Source organism: Misgurnus anguillicaudatus, chromosome 17 (genome assembly GCF_027580225.2).
Source record: "Misgurnus anguillicaudatus chromosome 17, ASM2758022v2, whole genome shotgun sequence".
NCBI classification, from domain to species: Eukaryota; Metazoa; Chordata; class Actinopteri; order Cypriniformes; family Cobitidae; genus Misgurnus; species Misgurnus anguillicaudatus.
In genome coordinates, this window is record NC_073353.2 from 16,189,753 (window position 1) to 16,213,435 (window position 23,683).

At 36.8% G+C, this 23,683-nt stretch overlaps 1 protein-coding gene across 1 annotated transcript; it reads left to right on the forward strand.

Annotated features, from left to right (window-relative positions):
- The first annotated feature begins 204 nt into the window (after nt 1-204).
- On the forward strand, nt 205-7,216 carry nup35 (nucleoporin 35). Its single transcript, XM_055216078.2, has 9 exons — nt 205-361; nt 3,728-3,889; nt 3,994-4,121; nt 5,495-5,549; nt 5,632-5,767; nt 5,873-5,942; nt 6,017-6,145; nt 6,239-6,394; nt 6,524-7,216. The coding sequence occupies exons 1-9, from the start codon at nt 349-351 to the stop codon at nt 6,599-6,601; spliced, it is 927 nt and encodes a 308-aa protein (XP_055072053.1). The 5' UTR covers nt 205-348; the 3' UTR covers nt 6,602-7,216.
- Nucleotides 7,217-23,683: the final 16,467 nt, after the last annotated feature.

Sequence of the window (23,683 nt, forward strand, 5' to 3'; positions counted from 1 at the left end):
CACATTTACTGTGTAAATATCACTGTATTTATTTCCCAGATTTAATTCTCGAAATAAATTGATAGGAATGACAGGAACCTAATGTAAATAATTTTCTAAAGTATTTTCTTTTAAATCAGTGTTGTTCTTGAAACATTCTTCTTCTTGCTTATTAAAAACAAAAACATTCTTCACGTGATTTAGTTAGTATCCTCCAGATGTCGCTGCAGATCCACTCGTCGCTCTTTTGAAACGGAAGTGTACGAGCACTTGTCACGAGAGCTCGCGCAACTTCCGGCCGGTTCAAATTTTTTGCACTCTTTTTAATTTCTCAAAGCCAAACTAGTCTTTTCTTGGAAGTAGCCCGTTATGGACATCCAGAGTAAGTTTAACTTCAAATGTTGTTGTTTAATATTAGTCGTGTGTGTGTATGTTGATATATGCGGTGAGTTTCAGGGACGTGCGTGAATGTGTCTATGCTAATGTGACTAACTGTTAACTCAAGGCAAGAAAGTGCCATGTGTGCAGTGGTGTAAAGCTAAAAGCCACACTTGAGTAAATGTAGATATGCCGTACTGCAAAAATGGCTTTATTACAAGTGACCAATTCCAGTACTACTTAAGTATATTTTATTAGTAAGTTACGTAAGCTTAAGTATTAAGCTTATTTTGAATGTAGGCTCAAAGATGCCAACAGTTGATTTGTTTCTAAAACAGAGATGAAATGGAACACCTTAATGTTGAAAAACATCAAGAGTTTCTTAAACATCGCTGAAAGCAGCCAGGATAAGATCGGACTCGGTTTAAGTGCTCAAAAAGGGCATAAATAAAACATCCTCAGTACAACGGATAAGTTAAATATCAGAGCTCCGTGTAACATGATATAAATTTCATTCTCATATAATTTAATGTACATGAGACGTACATAACATTTCTGCTATCATAACTTTTCTTATGCTGCAGGTCAGAACACAGTCACAAGCATACAGTTACAAACAGACAATTACAAAGAGTTATATCACAGTGTGTTGAATGCTTTATTCTGATTGGTTGAGAAATGTTCCACGGGTATGCATTATTTTTCGATAAACGCACACTTGTCCTGTCAAATGTCTTAAAATAACAACCAGAGCAATGTCTGTGGTATCCGTGGTGAAATAATTCACTCTGGTCTTTAAAATTACACGTAAATTGCAGGTGTGCATTATTTTCAAATAATTCAACGGCACGTCATCAATTATTCCATATTTTATGCCGCTTTCTCATTCTTTCCAACCTGCTTTCTGAAAAGTTTAAAGGTCCCGTTTTTCCTGATCCCATTTTTCAAACTTTAGTTAGTGTTAGGGGTGTAACGATATCACAAACCGAACCGACCGATCGCAATACACCACCCACGATACGAATCGCGAAACTCCTCTGGCGTGTCGCGGTACTCTCACGCCTCCTGCTGCCCATTGGTTAATGTCACTTATCTCTGACTAACTAATATATTAATTAGAAAAATATATTTGCATACACTTGATTAAATTGTATTACGACTAAAAGAGCTTTTTAAATGCTGTTCTAAATAGTATATTCCAAAGTTACTGTTTTCCAAGGGCATGTCATGTCATTTGACTTGGGAGTGAGCGCAGGTCACAGGATGGCTGCTCCACCTGAGATTGCAGATCCCCTGGACACATTTGATTTATGTCTCTTGTATGGGAACATTTTGGTTTTCCAGTGGAGTACAGGAATGAAATTCGTGTCAAAGACAAATCACACACAATCTGTCGTAACTTTGTGTGCTTAAGTTCGCGCGCGCGCGTGTGTGTGTGTGTGCTTACGTGCGTGTGTGTCAGATCGGGTTAACCGAAGTGTAATGGAAGAGCGTGAGATCATTCTCCAGAACAAAAGTAAAACTGTAACTTAAGTTCATGATTAATACTGAACGTGTAAACAAAAACAATTATTATCATTAAAGCATGAAATGACGGATAATAAGTGATGGCGAATTTTTCAAAGTGAAAAAGTCTAATGCGACCTCTGGTGTGTGTGTGTGTGTGTGTGTGTGTGTGTGTGTGTGTGTGTGTGTGTGTGTGTGTGTGTGTGTGTGTGTGTGATGATTACATTGATTAGTTCATTACTGATAATAAACCCACATTATACTAGGATTTACAGATTCATAGGACATTTATTTCATGCATTAGTTAACTTCAACAGAAACATTTTCAGCATTTTAGCTAAGGAATGATATTCATCACCTGATAAACAGCTATTTACAGTTAATAAATAAAAAGTCAAGTTATTTTTGTTGTTATGATTAAGTTAAGTTAATCTAACGTTCCTTAGCATTTCTGGTAAAATGACAGGAACCATACACCCACAGCAAACCGAACCGAATCGGACCGAACCGTGGCTCCAAAACCATAAACCGATCCGTGCCATTGGTGTATTGTTACACCCCTAGTTAGCCTACAGCGAACGGCCGGTTTGGACTACAGCCCTCTACTTCCCGGTTGAATGACGTTTTAAGGACCGTGAAAACAGCGCTATAGAGATAGAGATGCTTCTGAAAAGCACAAAATTAAGCACAAATGGACAGCTGTAATTGAGGCTTTTGACGATTATATAATTGTTTCATCTGTAATTGTATTCCCGACTGATTTTTTGATTAAGTGTGCAGCCCTATACTATGGTAACTGTAGTAGTAATATTTTGCAACAATCTTTACACACATCATCAAACTGGAACGCACTATGGTGGCCTCCACAGCCTAAAATGAGTATTATATGTTGCCATTTTTTAAGGCTATTAAAATATTAATTTTAGTTTATATATATATAAAGGGGCAGTTTCCTGGGCAGGGTTTCGATTAATCCAGGACTAGGCCTTGGCTATGTTAGAAAACTTAAGTATTTTACAAACATACCTTACAAAAACAATATTGGTGTGCATCTTGAGACAAAACAATGGGACTAATATACGTTAAAGCAGTGGTTTTCAAACTGGGGGCCGCGAGATGGTGCCAGGGGGGCCCCAGTTTTATGAAATACATTAATTTATCGTGAATTCTGTGTAATTAAATCTAAAAAAAATAAGGCTACTAACCAAAATGCTTTTTTATGAAAATTTTATTTAAGTTTAAGTTTTAGAACAGTTTTTTGTCACAAATTTTCTTTGGGGGGCCGCGAAGGAATGCACCGTACACAAGGGGGGCCGCAGGCTGAAAAAGTTTGGGAACCACTGGGTTAAAGGATTACTTCACTTTATGGAGTAATCCTTTACTCCACACTATGTCTTTATTTGTTAAGTCGAGAAAAAATTATCTTTTTTTTAGAAAAACATTCCAGGTTTTGCTAGATAAGACCCTTATGCCTCGTGAGGGATTGTTTTGAGCCATTTGAAGCTGTGTTGAAACTGCAATTTTAAACTGCATTGAAACTGTTGAGGTCCAATAAAATCGATTGAATTGAGAAAAATCCTGGAATGTTTTCCTAAAAAAAATTATTCTCACCCGAAACAAAGAAAGACATCAACATTTTGGATGACACGGGAATAAGTAAATTATCGTGATTTCTTTTTTTATGAAAGTGGAGTAATCCTTTAAGATATGTCAATGCAAGATGTTTCTAAATTAAAGAAGCTTAAACATGCATTTTAGTCTGGCACTAGAATAAGCCCTGTCCTGGAAACCACCCTAAAGTCTTCATACTCAAGGTACCCTTTAAATATCTGAAGTTGAAAAAAAATATGTCCCATGATGACAGGTATTGAACCAATGGCCCTCGGCTCTCCAACCTCCCCTAAGCCTGGGGCTCAGTTTTTACCAGGCTTTCTGATGGGAGATCTGCCTGCTCCAGTAACACCTCAACCCAGGTCTTTTGGATTAACAGGAGGTGGAGCAGAAACAAAGTCTCCTTTGATGGCAGGTAACAATACTCTCTTTTGTCTTTTAATGTTTTTTATAAAGCTGTGACTGTCAAAAGCATATTTTAATTTCCTGGATGAGATATTTAATCCACTTCTCCATCAGGTGGGTCTCCTCCACAGCCGGTTATGCCAACACCTAAGGACAAGAGTGGAGCTCCTCCAGTCAGAAGCATTTATGATGACCTGAACAGCTCTGGTGTGGGAATGTCACCTCTTGCTGCTCGCAAACAAGTGAGAACTTTTAACCTAATTTTAAGGTTAAAAACTGAGACTTGCATTTATGCACAGATGAAGATAAGTTAAATAATAGGATGTGTGTTTATCAGAGCTGGGATGATTAGTCACGATTCATACCAATAATAAATGTCTGAATCGATTCTGGATCATACGGGCGACATTATGCACAGCGCTTATGGCTCTTTGATCAGTAGGAAGTCCTTATCAATCTAAAATCACTGAGTTTGAGTCGTTTATAACATGCATTTGAAAAAACAACACTCATCAAACATCATCATCATAAATATTTCTTATTATCATAAAAATACCTTAAAAGATTTGAAGAACAGAGATATAAATATGCTTAAAGGTTTTTCCTGGAGCTGCGTGTTTAAATTTGACTTCTTTTGCGCCGCATATTGAGTTTCTGCACAAAAGCACCTTCTGGCTTTTGGATGTAGCAGCATTTCACAATAATTCATTGAGAAGCGTAGCAAGAATAATCACACGATTTATTGTACCAGCCCTAGTGTTTATTATTTATTCTTACGATAAAGTTAGGTATAATGTGTAGGCAGCAGGTTGTTAACACAGAGATAGGCCCCGACAGTGTGATCAAGACCCGACACGCGAGGGTCTTGTATCACACTGAAGGGGCTTGTTTCGCTATAACAACCTGTTACCTGTACATTATCCAGCTTATTACACAGCTAGTTGCCTCATAAGTAAGGTTAGGAGCATTGATATATTGATTTGAAATAAATATTGATTTCGTTATTGTTTTTAATGAAAACAGACCTTTCGTTAGGAAAACAAGTTTACTTCCGGTTTTAAGACAAGACCAGACGTTCAAACATCATGATTACACTCATACAATCATTTGTAAATATAATGCCGGAAATCTTATTAAAAACATTTATATTTATTTTTGTGTAATATTAACTGTGTCCATCAAAATAATTTTTAGCATTCAGGTTACTGCGTGTTATTAGTTTTAAGCAGTAGTTATCTGAAAAGAATGAACCTTGAAATGTCACGACTGGCCAATCAGAATCAAGCATTTTAGAGAGCCATGTAATAGTGTTAAATATTAAGTATGTCTGTGTAATTTTTATAATATCTTAATATTTTTTAAATGTGAATTTTTTCCAGTAATATATGTAGAGCTCAGATGCAAAACCCTCTAAATTCGTCTGACATGTTTTTTTTGTAAATAATAATTTTTTACCAGATGTATAATTGACCAGTAGCCTATTTCTGAATGGCCTGAGGCCGGGATTACCTCACTTTTTGACAGAGGTGGCGTTTAATGGCTTTTGCCTCTGAGCTACTCATATACAAGTATATCAAAGGAGAATTACATTTCTTTTTCTGTTCTGTTTTCACAGCCATTTGCTGGAGTATACACACCGTTTTCTGGTCTGCCAGGGACACCAGGATCAGGTAAATATACACACTTGTCTTGATTAACTCCTAAATGAAATGCCTTATCAAGTAGGTGCTTCACTTCTGTTTTATTCTCTAGCTTCCACTCTGTTTAGTCCTGCGGGACAACAGAGGAAGACAACACTTTCACCAGCTCAAGTAGACCCCTTCTTCACACAAGGAGATACTCTGTCCTCTGAAGATCTGCTAGATGACACCTGGGTCACAGTGTTTGGGTGTGTAGCTTTTGTCTTTACTTTTTATTCTTTTTTTGTGTAACATTAAGAAATCCATTTTAGCTTTTTAATATGAAACATAAAATTCTGATTCTTTGTACACAGGTTCCCACCAGCATCTGCTTCATACATCCTTTTACAGTTTGCACAGTATGGAAACATAATAAAACACGTAGTACGTAAAGCTCCTTCTTACTTGAGATTAATTTATATACAGCGCATTGGATTAATAATTGCGATCACTTGCAGATGTCTAACTCAGGCAATTGGATGCACATTCAGTATCAGTCTAAACTACAAGCACGGAAAGCTCTCAGTAAAGATGGGAAGATATTTGGAGAAGCCATAATGATTGGCGTCAAACCGTGTATTGATAAGGTGCGAACGACACGATTTTCCTTGTGAAGACCAGTATAATGGATGAAAACGCTCTTGCAATAATTGTGAATGTTTGTTTGATTGATTTGGCAGAGTGTAATGGAGGGCTCAGACAAAGTCAGCACTTCCAGTTCGGTCTTCACACCCCCGATAAAATGTCACGGAACCCCCAGTCAGCCTTTATCAACTCCTCGATCCGTCATGAGACCCCTCAGTGTCGCTTACAAAGCCTCCAGTAGTGACTACCAGGTATAGATTTTTATTTTACTGTGACAGATAATGAAAATGGGTTCATCCCAAAATAGTTCATTTGCATATATATATATAAAATAGTAATAATAATAATAATAAAATGCTTGTTTTTTCTTATTTTTTTAGGTTGTGTCGGATCAACAGACTCCAAAAAAGGATGATAGTTTCGTATCAAAAGCGATGGAGTATATGTTTGGCTGGTAATTGTTTGTTTACGGGTCCTGAGGAAAAGCTCTGAAACCATCAACAGCCTCACATGCGTTGATACTCTGAAACTGACATTGGGTTTTGGAGTGAATGCAAAAGCACTTTATCTCTACTACTAATGGACTTTGTGTGCTGTATTATGGTATACTCTTAGGTGTTTCACATGGATTTCAGCTGTTGTGTTTGGTTAGATGTCCCTTTCTTTAGACTGTCCTGAATATGCCTCAAAATGATACTATTTAATTGAATGATGTACCACTGAGTATTAAGCATTTCTGTCACATCAAAACATGCAATCTGTTTGACAAAGTTTGAGCTAGAAAGGGATCCAAATCAAGACGCTATGGCGTTAAATATGTTGTTTTGCATTATTGGTTTATATAAAAGAATGAAAGAGTAAATATCTGAACACTTTCAGCTTTTGCAGATGAAGACCTTAATCAAGGATTCAGTAGTCTTTTCATTGGTTTACATACCTCTGTTTTTAGGTTGTTGTGGGTTTTCACTAACTTTATCAATTGTTTTAATAAAACAGAAAATCCATTTTTAGAAATTTGCAATTTTGAATATACTCTCTCTCTCTCTTTAATAAACACGATGTATACTTAAAAATGGTAGTTTGCTCTCTTTGTACTGTGTTTCATGCATATTGACTTGTATGCATAAATGTTAAATGACCAGTTACATTTAAGCTATACAGGGGTGATTCTCACGAAAACTTGGTTTTAAAAATGTCAAGCATGAAAATGTAAAAATTGCTTAAATTTACTTTTTTCCCACCAGACATTGAAAAACAAAGTCTGGAGTAAATGGGAACATTAATTTAAAAACTTTTACTTATCATTTAACACTTTTTGTAACATAATTTAAAAAATTAGTCCTAAAAAATCTCATTACCGCAACAGTCAGAAACCATCAACACTGACATATTTTCAAAATGACATGACAAACCTGAAAGAACATAATTTGGAGATTCTGCACATGCATTTAAAAATCAAAGTATTATGCTTCTATTAATTAAATTAACATTTAATAAGCATCTGTTGCAGTAATGATAATCAAAATGTCGTGTAAGCATTCTGACAAGACAATATTTCAAATTAACTGTAAAAAAATTATCTTACCTGGTAACCATCTTGAAGTAACTGGTCCATGTGCTTGGTCACTCAAAATCAAACTTTATTAAAATTCTGTATGTGTGCTTAAACTGTTCTCAAAAAGTGTTGCGGAGGATGAGAACATCAGGCATGGACACATAATTTTCCTAATTTTTCTTCATTATTATTATACATGAATATTCAGTAAATATTTTTTCTGTCATCTAAAGTAGTCTAGCAAAACATCCATTTATTTTTTTCCTAATATTTTTGTGTTAATTTGATTAAATGACAACATAACGCATGTTCAAACACAGCCGGACACATTGCGGTAATGAGAATTTCAGCAGAAAATGAGATAAAATTTCCAATTATAAATTCTTATGTTGAAATCACACATTGTGCAAGGTAGAACACAGTATAGTGTTAATTCTGATGCTTTTTAATGTTACTATATTACACATTTTAAAGCTAAAATCATTAGTGCCGTGGTGTTTCAATGGTTTCGTGAGAATCACCCACATACATTTAGTTCATTCATAGTTGTCACACTTACAGTGCATTACAAGTTATACACTTTTATCAGCACGTGTCGGGGTTCAAACCCATGACCTTTTGTGCTGCCACTGCAGTGCTCTACCAGTGAGCCATATATAAACAAGAAGTTACACAAATAACTGTTTTAACAATGTAGAAATTTGCAATCAAAAGTGTTTCATTTGGTTGCCTTGGCTATAACTATACCACAACGCATCTTGTGTCAGTTTGTGTGTGATGCATACCGTTTATGTTGCTCATATATCAAAAGATCTCAGAAACAAATGTGTGTTTAATATCTTTCCACAATGCTTTGTACTCTGTACTGAATAATACATGTGTACAGGTGTGAAATTCTGTCATCCTCCGCTAATTTATAATGAACTGGCAAATTGCACTTACAGCATCAAGGATTCGGGACTTTATTTGATGATCTGAGTTCTAGTTGAAGAGGTTGTTTTGTGTAGCATCATATAAATGAGCATCTGGGGATTTTTTATTGCAGGCATTTTCCGAAACAGTCAAATAAATATTTCTTGATCATTATAGACGGTTTTAACTTTCAGCAGGAACACCATAAACAAAGGCTTTTGTGAAGAAAACGCACCTTCTGGTAGACTTCCACATAGAATCAGCCCTTTTAGAGTAGTTAATATTTGATAAAAAGCTTAAAAAAGTATTATCTTTATTCATATCTAACCGTATCAACTACTACACTGAGCTAACATTGCTGTGTAAAATTAATGTATATAATATAAGCTAATTCCTGACAGCCAAACTTCTCCATACAATGATGATGCATGCTCATCCCCCCTCGTCTTTAGGAAACCAATTTTTTTTTTTTGACAAGATATATTTGTTTCAGAGATCAGTTTAGTATGGCCACTAGCCAGACCGAATAAACACAGACCGAAAGTTTCCATTGGTTCCACGGCAAAGCACGTATATGTGCAATGAAACCGTCTATGTCACAACTTAAATAGCTTGAAGGCTGAATGTGAGTTTACGTAAAGCATCTAAAATATGATGATGTAAACAATACTGTCTTCCTGTTATATCAGTAAAATCAAATGCTAGTTACTGTGTTGGGGGTAACGTATTACAAAAAGTAACGTGCATTACGTAATAATATTACTTTTCTGAAGTAACCAGTAAAGTAACGCATTGCTTTTTAAATGTACACATTAATATTTGATTTACTTTTTTTTAAAAGTAATGCAAGTTACTTTTTAGTTTAATTAATTTGTTTAAAAAAAATTATGTACTGAATTAAACTAAACATAGTCACATTATGCACTCGCACATAATGCGTACTACACGCCTGTGTGGGAACAGTTTGAGACAGAAACTGAGATGGCAGGCCAGAGCTCGACATTTTTGTAATGAAATATTCAATTTCTGAATGCTGAACTTGTTAGTCATAAAAAACACCTGCAAGGCCTGAAGAGTTCAAGCCTCAGCCAAGAAAAAGTAACGCAAAAGTACCTAAAAAGTAACGTAAGCATTATTTTTCATAAAAATTAACTAAGTAACGCAATTAGTTACTTTTTTGGGAGTAACTTAATGCATTACTTTTAAAAGTAACTTTTACCAACACTACTGTCTATAGTTATCACCTATAAATTACTAAAACAGCAATAATTTGGGAAATGCAACAGTTTTCCTGCATAAATTGTCCAGATGTTGACCATGCAAGTCCATTTGAAAATGACATACCGGTACATTGATTTAATCTCTGCAAACACATTTTATTTTTCAAATGCCTTTAGATGGGTAGTAGGGGTGAGCAGGTCACAAACTAATGCAGGGTTAATTTGTGACACGGCTACTTTATATATTTATACAGGGCTTACTGTCAGATGATGATCTCAGGGGAATTTGTAAAAAGTTTTGATGTGTTTTGGTTGAGATATTGAACAAAGAGTGGTTTGGAGGCATGAAAGTAAATTTCTTCATCTTATGTTTTTTTCTTATTTCTGAGTTGGGTGTGTAAGTCACCAAATCCAACCGTATATTATTTTAATCACTGTCTTGTTACCTAAAACATGAAACATGTGAGCAACTAGTAACTGATAGCTGACATTGAAAACATTTTTACACTGCGGGGTTATAATAAAAAACCTTCATGGTGTACAATGATAATGAAATGAAAACAAGTAAATACTATTAATCAAAATTAAACTGTTAATACAATATCAGGGGAAATAATTCACAATTATGATTTTTTTGTCTTAATTGTATAGCCCTTTCACAAAATCTATTTATATGCATTATGCACAATACAAGTAGGTTAGAGATGATATCATGGATGAATGAATGTGTGGATATCTATCTATTATAGGCAGATTTATAAACCATATCTAACTTTAGTAAATAGGCAGAATTTTAATTGAATTATTAAAAAAAAGAAAATTCTAGCAGGTGTTACAACAAACCCTCTGTTTGTTACAATGAACCCCACTTATAGGGTAAGTTGTAACATTTGCACTTTCTGTATTATTGTAGCCTAATATAACAGGTCCCACAAAAAAAAAAACTTTTTATGTTCATTTGTAACAGAGATGTGTGTGTTGATTGTGTAAAAGATGATTAATATAACTTAAACATAAAAATGATAGAGCCAAAGCCAAAAAGCGTTATAGTTATACATATAGTAAAATCATACTAGTCATTTAACCATCACAGTATGTCCAACTTTGTAAACAACAACATCACTATATTATTTTCAACTTAAATAAGAACAACTTTGTTTCATATGGGATGAAATGCGTTAATAAGAACAAATTGGCGTGCTTTGCCTTCATTCCTCAGAAACCCTTTCACAGCTCGGCATATTAAATAAACATATTGAATTATTGATTCTCTTTGGACTTGCCTTATGTGTGCTACAGTCAGATTTTTGGCAATCTGCCATGTTTAATAGAATCCAATATATAATCGTTTGGCTCCCTGCTAAATTTTGCAGTCACTTAAAGGGATATTTCACACCAAAATTAAAATTCTGTCATCATCTACTCACCCTCATGTTGGTCTTAACCTGTTCAAATTTCTTTGTTCTGCTGAACACAAAGAAAATATTTGTAATCCAGCAGAAAGCAGGAGCACCATTGACTTCCATAGTAGAAAATAAAAATACTATGGAAGTCAATGTCACTCAGCTGATCCATTCAGTGTTTAGCAGAACAAAAACATTTATACAGGTTTGTAACAACTTGAGGGTAAGTACATGACAGAAATGTAAGTTTTGGGTGAACGATACACCATTCATAAATAAATTCAAGTTAAGAGCTTACTATTAAATAGGTTTACAGACATCAAAACAACCCTGATATTATAGCAAATGTTATATTTTTCTAATGTCTTTGCTGCAGGTTTACAATGATATCTATTGTATTTTTAGCCCCTCTAGTGAGAGCTACAACTTTAAACCCCAAACTTTAGCAATGCAACTCTTAATTCATTATTTCTTTAAGGCCAGTTGACATGCAGTAACATTTTTCTGCTCTGCTATTTCTCACTGACCTTCCAGATGAACCCATGACTTGTTTCAGGTGTATCTATGAACCTTGCTCTGATGAGGCAGCAGAGGTCAGGCGGGTTAGCCAGCTGGATCTTCGGATCAGACACATGGCTTGGAGTGCTTGCTCAAGGTGACTCTGAGCTGGGTCTCTTGAGGTGAGTTTGACCCTTGCTGTCAAGAGCTTGCCAGCACACTGCTCAGGTGATATGTACAGTGATGCACGCTACCCCCAGGCCAGCTTGAGATATAATCCATCCTGATTACTGCTGTTTTTCAACCAGAGGTGTGCTGTAACTAACCTTGAAACAGGCTTTTTATTTTTGTAGCTCATGCATAAATTAGGAAATGTTTACTGTTGGTTTTCTTATCCTCCTTAGACATCAAAATTACTATGCAATACTACACGTTAATTTCTCTGTGTGAATGTTTCTCCTCTTTTATAAAGTATGTCTATATATAAACGAATACTGGCATCAGAAGTGCACTAAATAAATGCTAGCACTCATCCATACAAAGGTTTATATTTTAGCTGCAATAAACATAAAAGCATGTTTTCTCTCTCACATGCATTACATTGCAAAAGCCAAGTAGCCTTATTTCTTTAAAGCCAAGTAACCTCATTTCATTCTGGGCCCACTAGGGATGTAGATTTAATGCCGGCCACTAGATGGCACCGTTTTCCTTTACTACATTCTTGATTTTTATAACAGAAGTGAGTTTGTAAAAATCTTGAAAAGCTTTTAATAGGCTTGATCCAAATGAGATACATGCATCCCTCACATTTTCCACATCTGTCTAACTTGCAAACAAAAGCTGTACTGATAACTATAAACAAATCACAGCAATTTGATGCATAATTAAATTGACAAGATGAAACCATGGAGATGCAGATCAACTTTTGCAACACACTGCTAGAGGAGCAACTCAAATTATAAGGACTTAAATCTTCCAGCCAGCGCCAGCATTTTTATGATTTTCACAAAAGTTTAATGCCTTTAAAAAATGTTTTCTTTAAATGTATATCAAATGAAAGAACTGACCCTCTGCTTAAACAAAGTTTAATCCTATCTTTATTTTGCTGTCTTTATCACTTTTCTAATATGTGCGCATATGAGCAAAAAGCTGAGATAATTGCACTTTTCTAAAAGACTTTTGTTAGAAATCAGATGCAGAGCAAAGATGAAAGCATACACAGAGTTTACTGTTTTTGAGTCAGTGGATGCTTCAGTGTTTTATAAGTTGCATAAGAGCGCCACCTAGTGGATAAAAGAACATTGCCGTAAAAACATTGGCAGGAAAGCATTTCTCTTAATTAACGAGATAACTTGTCAGTGGCGGGGAAAAAGTTAATAGTAAAGAAAAGGGAATATTTTTGACTTTATTTTATTTTAATAGGAATTATAAAAAATACCAAACAGAGCCTTTGAGAATGTATATCTGTTTTTCCTGTGTTATATATGCACTCACCTAAAGCATTATTAGGCATACGTGTTAATTTTCTCATTAATGCAATTATCTAATCAACCAATCACATGGCAGTTGCTCCAATACGGACTACCGGCACATCCGGGAACTTGACTGTAAATTTTGTCACCGCCCCTTTTCGGGGGATAAAAAAGCAGCGCTTCCATTGGATTCCATTCAAAATAGCGGAACAAAGCATCGTTTTTACACAGCCGGCAGGCGTAAATAACTTATGAAATCACTCAGATTAAACATGTCGAGTATTTATCTGTCCATCTTGCCTGCCATAGAGCGCGAAAGATACATTAACACATTTAATTTGGTCAATATAAAAACATGTCCCTTTCATTCTCACAGCGTCAAGTTTGTGTAACAACGCCATCCAGTGATTGCTGGAAATATCGCTAAGCCAGTTAGTTGTATGGCTGGACGGAAAAGTGCACTCATTACTCTAAATATAAAGACATAATAAATAAATACGAAGTAACTTTCAAATACGAAGTAAAATCATTCACTTGCTTCCCTGTTGACTCGATGAGGTACGAGTTTAATGTCCGGGTAAGACACCTCTGGCCAATAGGGAGCGTTGTTACACAAATTTGATGCTGGGAGAATGAAAGAGACATGTTTTTATATTGACCAAATTAAATATGTTAATGTATCTTTCGCGCTCTATGGCAGGCAGGGTGGACAGATAATTACTCAACATGTTTAATCTGAGTGATTTCATAAGTTATTTACGCCTGCCGGCTGTGTACGAAGGTTGCTTTGTTCCGCTATTTTGAATGGAAGCCAATGGAACGTCTAGTGCGATTTCCCCCAAAAGTGGGCGTGTACCTGTTCAGAGACATTCTATGACGTTGCGCCGGTTGTGCGTATGCATTTAGGGGTGTGGTCCTGGTCAAGACAATCTCCTGAACTCCAAACTGAATGTCAGAATGGGAAAGAAATGTGATTTAAGCAATTTTGAGCATGGCATGGTTGTTGGAGCCAGACGGGCCGGTCTGAGCATTTCACAATCTGCTCAGTTACTGGGATTTTCACGCACAACCATTTCTAGGGTTTACAAAGAATGGTGTGAAAAGGGAAAAACATCCAGTATGCAGCAGTCCTGTGGGAGAAAATGCCTTGTTGATGCTAGAGGTCAGAGGAGAATGGGCCGACTGATTCAAGCTGATAGAAGAGCAACTTTGACTGAAATAACCACTCGTTACAACCGAGGTATGCAGCAAAGCATTTGGGAAGCCACAACACACACAACCTTGAGGCGGATGGGCTACAACAGCAGAAGACCCCACCAGGTACCACTCATCTCCACTACAAATAAGAAAAAGATGCTACAATTTGCACAAGCTCACCAAAATTGGACAGTTGAAGACTGGAAAAATGTTGCCTGGTCTGATGAGTCTCGATTTCTGTTGAGACATTCAGATGGTAGAGTCAGAATTTGGCATAAACAGAATGAGAACATGGATCCATCATGCCTTGTGCAGGCTGGTGGTATAATGGTGTGGGGGATGTTTCTTGGCACACTTTAAGGCCCTTAGTGCCAATTGGGTATCATTTAAATGCCACGGCCTACCTGAGCATTGTTTCTAACCATGTCCATCCCTTTATGACCACCATATACCCATCCTCTGATGGCTACTTCCAGCAGGATAATGCACCATGTCACAAAGCTCGAATCATTTCAAATTAGTATCTTGAACATGACAATGAGTTCACTGTATTAAAATGGCCCCCACAGTCACCAGATCTCAACCCAATAGAGCATCTTTGGGATGTGGTTGAACGGGAGCTTCGTGCCCTGGATGTGCATCCCACAAATCTCCATCAACTGCAAGACACTATCTTATCAATATGGGCCAACATTTTTAAAGAATGCTTTCAGCACCTTGTTAAATCAATGCCACCTAGAATTAAGCCAGTTCTGAAGGCGAAAGGTGGTCAAACACAGTATTAGTATGGTGTTCCTAATAATCCTTTAGGGGAGTGTATATAACATCTCAGAACTTTTGCTGATCTACGTTAGATATTCGTAATCCATTATATGCCAAGTAAACATTCAGCTTTAAAAGACACATGCAGTCTAATTTAAAACACATCAGGATGCAGGCCCTCCTAGTCACTGTGTAATCTTATATTAAAAGGGATCAAGAAGGAATTAAAGGAGACCTTGGCTGTGCAATAGGATTTCAGCAGCTCTTATTAGACGTATTAATTTACAGTTTTAATTAAATTCTGGAAACGCAGCATTGCAAAAAAGTAACATGTTATTGAATAATAATTTGGATGTGTAGGCATGCAGGGCAGGGTGCATATCAATAGCACCTCTATTGAAAAGGCCAAACATTATGAAGTACTTAATGAGGAGGATGTGAATTAACTCACAGCCTGAGAGGCAAAAAAGGAGAGCCACCGTGAAATAAAATGCTTCTTTATTTTACGCACAATGAAATAAGGGCCCGAAAAATCAATGATAATATCTCCCGATTACAATCATCAAGGTTTACTTCTCTTTTAAAATGATTCTTATCAATTCCCTTAAGAGCGGCAGCCTGTGTGAAGGATCAATATGACTCTGCTGTGGTTTTACTTAATGCATTCAGCCCTGGGCGTTTCGCGTGTACGTCAGTAAATACATGCGAGGGCTTTTCTGCCACATTACGTGTCTCAGTTTCATCCGACTCTAAAGGAGATCAGAGGGCTCTTCATGTGAATCGTTCTCAGTCTAGATTTTATTCAGACGGGATCTAATTATTCTTCAAGTGGCTTACACATGATTGTTGATGGCAATAATAGTGACTCTCTCATCACGCTCTCAGAGTATATAGAGATAAATGAGTGAATGAGGTATAAAAAAGATGAGAAACAAATGAAAGCGTGCTTGTAAAATTACTTTATCTCATTTAAAGAAATGTGATATCTGTATGTAAACAGACTTCAGTTACTAACTCTACTAATTTTTTTTTTATCATATAAGTGAATTGTCAGGAGGCCTTTCTGTGTGGAGTTTGCATGTTCTTCATGTGTCAGCGTGGGTAATTTAATATTAGCCTGGTCCAACCAGACTCTCATACATTCATTTCATTTCATTTGTACAGAGAGTCTGGCCACGCTCCATTGCAAAGCATTACTTACGTTAAGGAGGGTCCTATTGGATCTGCCCAGAGTCACACGAATCTGCCCTAACCAATCGCAAACGTTTGGTCGTGACGTATGTCACTCAGTCTGGCGCACGACCTCAACGCCATCGTTCTTAGCCACTCCCCTCTGTTCGCTGATTGGATTTCAAAACGGTAACGGTGTTTGTTACATCATGTGAACCATGTGCATCACGTGTTTTGTCAAAATAAGTGCCTGCTGGACACGCATCAAAACCGTTTATGATAAAAGACACGCTTACGTTCACAAAAGACACTCCCTTAACAGTAAACTCTGATTATGCGAGTATCTGGCAAACGTGAGCGTCTCTTTTCTCATAAACCCTTTAGACGTGTCTGCAGCAAGCACTTATTTTGACAAGACACGTGATGCACACAGGACCACTCGACGTGGCGAACACATATTTTGAAATTATGAACCACACACATGACGGGCTACATACATGTTGTGATGAACTTGGCATCGAGCGCCCTCGAAAAAAGAAGTCCCCGGCCGCCACTGGTAGGCATACTAGAAACGTTCAGGCAGGTGTGTTGAGGGAAGTTTTAGCTAAACTCTCCAGGACACCGGCCCTCCAGGACTGAGTTTGGACACCCGTGATGTAAGCAGACCCGCGATGTATGTAGATAAAAACGCATCATTCTAAGGTAATAAAAACATTGCTTTCTGTCAAGAGATCCTACTAAACACTTTGCATCTTTGAAGTTTAAAATGCACACCCCTTATGAGCCGCCATAACAAGAACACTGTGCTGATTACAGTTGTTGGCAAAAATATGTTTGCCACGTTGATGTCTTGTTGATGCAGCTTTCAGATGCAGCCTTTATCTTTTTGTGAGCGGAAGCCGTGTAGGCTTTAACCATTTATCAAACAGATTTTTAATAACTAATCATAGATAATTTGACTGAGCTCATAGCAGAGTGATGAAAAAATTGAAAACATTTTTTGAATGTCATTTAATTCCCAGAGGTATCGACTTGTTAAAGCAACACCAAAGAGTTTTTAACCTTAAAATAACGTTTCCAAAAAAGTTTCAGTCGTTCATCCACTCAAAACAGGGTGAACGGCACTTTCACATTTGCTTTGCAGCCCTCTATAGGCCAAAACCGCACTAAAGAAGTTTCCAACCGTCAGGTCGCGGTGCTGTAGTTCGAGTGAAAACTACAAAAACTTGCTTTATGGCAGACCTACAATCCAATCAGAGCCAGCTTTGCTGCAGTAGGCTAAATATTTACGACAGTGATAATGGACAATTCCGCTTCCAACCTGTAGAGAGAGCAAAAAGCAAAACCTCTTTAGTGTTTCTTTAAAGGGACATTCCATTTTTTTTTGAAAACATGCTAATTTTTCAGCTCCTCTAGAGTTAAACATTTGATTCTTACCGTTTTGAGATCCATTTAGCTGATCTCAGGATCTGGCGCTAGCACTTTTAGCATAGCTTAGCACAATCCATTGAATCTGATTAGACCATTAGCATCGCGCTAAAAAATAACCAAATAGTTTTGATATTTTTCCTATTTAAAACTCGACTCTTCTGTAGTTACATCGTGTACTAAGACCGACAGAAAATGAAAAGTTGTGATTTTCTAGGCAGATTTGGCTAGGAACTATACTCTCATTCTGGCATATAATCAGTGACTTTGTTGCTGTAATATGGCTGCAGCAGGCGTAGTGATATTACGCACTGCCCGAAAATACTCCCCTTGGTTACTTTCAATGGCAGGGGACTATTTTCGGGAAGTGCTAGCGCCAGACCCGGGGATTGGCTGAATGGATTCCAAAATGGTAGGGATCACATGTTTGACTCTAGGGGAGCTGCAAAATGAGCATATTTTCAAAAAAAGTGGAGTGTCCCTTTAAGTCTTACGTCATGCACCGCTTCCGGGTCCAAACGATCTGAAATGCCATTAGGAAATAACTGAAAAATCACGCAAATATACACTCGGATCATAATGCAAAACTACCAAAAACACCCAATCCAAATTTTTATCTCCATAACAAAATCCAAGATGACCAGACATGGACATGGATTTTTAAGAATTATTTATATATATTGCAGCCTGGAGACTGCAGTGTACACTGCGTTTGTAAAATTTTCACGAAAATGTGTGCTATGAATAAATAGTGCTCATAAACGGCTGTTTAAATAATATCCTCTATTGAACTGAGTGGAGGCTTGGACCCGGAAACAGTGTTCCTTACGTCATGACACATTAAGACGGTTGCATATTGATTTGCTCTAGTTGCTTGCATTCAGTCACATATGTTCTAGCAGTTGTACTTTTGTTATCATTTAGAGACAGTTTGCACAGTTGCCATTATTAATTTTGTATTCAGCAATAGTATCATAATTGGGTAACACTTTACTAAAAGGTGTTCCTGTAGCTCAATTGGTAGAGCATTAGGAGCTGAAAATTGTGTGTTTAATTCCCAGAAATCACACATGCTGTAGCTTCAATGTAGTACTGTAAAAGCTGAATTCACAAACAAAGTTAATGTCTTACATAAACTAAAAATGAACAACACATTTTTACAGCATTTTTAAATCATTGTTACTGTTTAATAATGGCAGTACATGAAGTAAGCTATATTTAATTATATATTTATTTTTCTTTAGTCATGTTGCAATCATGTTTGCTGTGTCATTTTTTTGTTGACGCTTTGGATTTCAAGTTTATTTATGAGGTGTATTTATTTAAAGCTGTTAGAAAATTACATTTATGCATTTGGCAGACACTTTTATTCAAAGCAGTGTATTCAGGCTATACTTTTCAGTATGTGTGTTCCCTGAGGATCGAACCCATGGCCTTTGCTTTGCTAATGTAAACCACTATTGAACTACAGCAACAGTAGTATCCAGAAAGAAGTACAGTATACAGTTTCGGAAGACAATTCATAATCTTTAGTGGATGTTTTTATGTAACTTCTCCAACGCTTTTATTAAAATCAGTGTGTTTGAGGTGCCGTGGGGGTTTATAGAGTGAACTGAACAGACAGATGTGGGCTGGGCAGAACATAGAAGGTGAGAGAGGTAGAATCACAGTTCTCAAAACCTCTGTGCCCCTGTCAGCCCGACTCAGTGTGCACTGAATGATACAGGATGATGCCCTTAAAAAAGGAAAAAATATTGCTTGTGCACTGCATGCAGGTAAGCCATGCGCAAACATCGGCAGGCTTTATCAGGACATGCACTGGCTGCTGTCCGGCGCTCCTGAAACGGAGGCCGTGCAGAGAGATTGCGTTCAGGTGTATGCAGGCACAGTGATATGATGGGACTGGAATGTGAATGAAGCGTCATGTCGAATCTGGGCTCTTGTCAGACAGGATTACACTCGGATGTTGACAGCCGCGGGTACAGAGAGCTTTGTTATTTTGAGGGGGCATATGGTGCCAAACTTGGCCCTTAGCATTGGCACCTTTGTTCACTAAATTGCCCCCCCACCCCCAGTGATGTCACTGTAGTTAACTGACATGAACCTATAGTTTAAAAAGGCACTGCTGTTTCTTTGTTGCATTCACAGATTAGGCCAATATTGTTTATTTATCCTGACTTATTTATTTATTTATTTATTTACGTAGATGCAGCGTCACACAGAAGATCTTGATCTAGTATTGCAGTATTTATTGTAGAAATACCCTATTATGACAGACTGATCTCACGGAAAGTTATGTTATAATCACGCAAAATTGTATTAATTTATTCATGGCCATGGCACGAAATTGTAGCTTTTTTTGTGCTTTGAGCAAATGTGTTTTTTTTTCGTGACACTCACACAAATTTTTACAAATAGTTTCTTATGTCCATGGCACGACTTTGTCATTTTATGTATTGTTTTCTCATTTCCCCCCCCTATTTTCTTATCATTGTCGCCTGGGGTTCGGGTTAGAATCACTTTCTGTTACATTTTTAGACATCCTAACCCCAACTCTGACCCCTACTCAAGGCAAGAATAGTTTTAAAAATGGAAGAAAAACATATAGAAACCAATACATAAAATAATATCCTAACCCAAACCCCAAATCTATACCCAACCCCAAGTGACAGTTATTTAAAAATAGAAAAAATAGAGAAAACAATAAATAAAATGACACGAAAAAGAAAGTCGTGCCACAAACACGAGAAACTTATGCGAGTGTCACGAAAAATAGATTCATGCTCAAGGCAGGAAAAAAGCTGCTGAGTTTCGTGCCATGGACACAAATAAATTAATAACATTTTGCCAGACTACGACTTTCCATGAGATCATGTTGATTATGCCAATCCAAATTTTTGCGAGATTTACAAAGATAAAGTGACCCTCTCCATGTGGAATAAGAGTCTGTTTAACCAAAAAGGGAAACAGCATTTTGGCTGCTTGGTTACATGACAACAGCGTTTTTGGGTCCTAAAAATACAAACTTTTGAAAACTGGTTAAAAACTATGCCGGTGTAAACAACATAAACACAAATCTGTAAAAACTGTGACGTCATGTGCATGCGTGTTTAGTCTACAGGCATGCGCGAGTTCCTCACAACCATAAAAACAATGGTGGCCTACAAGACTGTGTTTGTGCTACTCATAATACTGAGTTTATTAACTCTTTTCCCGCCATTGACGAATTAACTCGTCAATTAAGAGAAAACACTTCCCTGCCAATGACGAGTATTTCTGGCTTTCCACAATACCGCTATTATCTCTTCTATTAGCTCTTCCGCAACTTATAAAACCCAGCAGTATTGCCCTAGGGCAAACAACTGTATGTCCGTGCAAGTTTTGAGGATCGATCTGCATCTGATCTCTATCAAAAGTCCTTCACAAAAATTGAATTATCTCGGCTTTTTGCTATAAATTTGATGTATTTGAAGAAATTTTCCCATATTTGAGAGGTGATAAAAAGAGAACTAATGAAGGTAAGATGAAATGGTTATTGTTTGAAAGCAGAGGGTCTGTTCTTTCATTTGATATATTGTATGTTTATATATTTTAAGAAGCTTTTCTTAAACTTTTGTGAAAATCATGAAAAATGCTGGCGCTGGCAACTTTTTAAAAAACGCTAGTGAGGAAAGAGTTAAAGGTCCGTTTTCCTGATCCCATTTTTCAAACTTTAGTGTAATGTTGCTGTTAGAGTGTAAATAATACCTGAAAAATTATAAAGTTCAATGCCAGGCGTTATATTTTCCCATTTAAAAGCCAATGGCCTACAGCGAACGGCCGGTTTGGCCTACAGCCCTCTACTTACCGATTGAATGACATCAATAAAACAGTTTTTGACTTAACTCCGCCCACAGGAATATGTCAGTCGCCAGCTAAGCTTAAACGGCTCAGGGGCTAAGCTAAGCTGCTGTCGAATCACAACACACTAAACAAACTACACAACCACATATTTTTCAATACATATTTCTGAAGGAGGAACATCGCCGTCTACTGGCCTGGCATGCATAATACACTGTTTTTAACCATTTTCACTGATCCGTGTAAATGGAGATCTTTTTAATAATGTTGTTTTGTGTCTTTAAAACTTTTCAGTTTTTGACTAAATTGTTGTTGTGTTAACGTAGCCTAAATGCTGGCTTATTTTCAACTCAGTGCTGGGTCAAGGGACAAACCCTAAATGCTGGGTTGTTGTAACCCATTGCTGGGTCAAATACTGTATAAACCCTTTCTGGGTTAATTTAACCCAAAGGCTGTGTTTGTCCTTTTTGAGTCAATGCTGGTTTGAAAATAAGTGTAAGAGTATAAGGCCGTTGTCGTGTAAACAAACAGCAAAAAAGCATAAACAATTTCAGTTTGGCTTAAAAACATTTTGTAAATAATAAAAATAATTTATTAGGCTTATTTTATAGCAAATTGTACAAGTCTGCCTTGTTGCAAAGCAGCTTTACAGTATATACATATACAAAAAGATGTTTATTTAATATATAGAATACTTCATATTATATTGTTTATTCTTTTGTAAAATATTATTAACGTGAAAAGACATAACATTTTTAGCATCCAGCGTAGGCTATTTTTTTCCTATACTAAGGGAATGAAATTACCTTTATTTTGCTCTCACTGAATAATGTTTATCTGTTTATTTTGTACTCTTTGTGTCTATTTCATGTTCTGTCTCTCTGATGCATTAATAGTTAAAAATGGTTTTCAAACGTCTAATGACATGAAGATGTGCCGGGATGATGAAGCTCGGAAGTTCTGAGTCATTTACACCCCACACATTAAAGCTCCATATTCACAGGCGTATTAATGAGCAAAAGTATCAAATAACTTGAGTCAGAAAAGCTGATCCCTTCTTAATGTCAAAAGCTTCAAATGTCAACGCTCGCCCCTCCTGCGATTCCCCATTTATCTCCATCTCACCAGCCTCCCGTTCCTGTCATAGGTTTGACTGCATGAGACTGCTGCATCCCGTTTATCTTTATCCTGTGAAAAACATCGGACAAGGGTAAACAGAGCAAGGACAGAAAAATACAAATGTGTGAGAAGGAGAGAATTGGAGTTTGGAAGAGAACGAAAATGTGACATTGCAATAAAAATGAGAGATTATTGAGAAAGATAAACAAAGAGAAATAAAGATGAGCAGTGTCCATCTAGCGTCTTGGGCCCCGGGCCTGTAACAATAAGTGGGACAGCACTTGCAGAGTCCTGCACTTTTTCAGACATGAAATGTGTGTGTGTTAGAAGAGTAAAAACTAAACAAAGAGAGACAATATCAATGGATCTGTAAAGGAAAGCAATCGAATGGCTTTCCAGTACGTTCAGCCCTATTAATCTCTTTCTGAGTTAATGTACTTTTCATTCAGCGTTAAAGGGATAGTTCACCCAAAAAATTATATTTATATTCATTTTTGCTTCAACTCTTCATTTAAACACTGAGAAATAGAGTTATTGTTAATGTACCTTTAAAGGTACACTGTTTAGATTTTCTAGCAGTTAGATTGTGAATTGCAACCAACGGCTCAGTCCACAGCTCACCCCTCCCTTTCAAAACTCATAGTGAAGCTATAGTAGCCGCCACAGGACAAACATGCCATCGTCTTAGACAATGTAGTAACAAAACACGCTCTATAGAACAGTTTGTCCTTTAAGGGTTATTAAACGTGGCGACACGTAACATGTAAGGGGACCAGTGATGTGTGTACAGTATAAAAACGACTCATTCTAAGGTAATAAAAACAATACAGTTCATTTTGTAAGGTCTTTATACACCACTGATAATATAGTTATGTATATTATATTATATTGCATTTCTGTCAAGAGATCCTTCTAAAAGTTAAACATTGCACCTTCAAGATTCATAAATATGCATAATGACTGG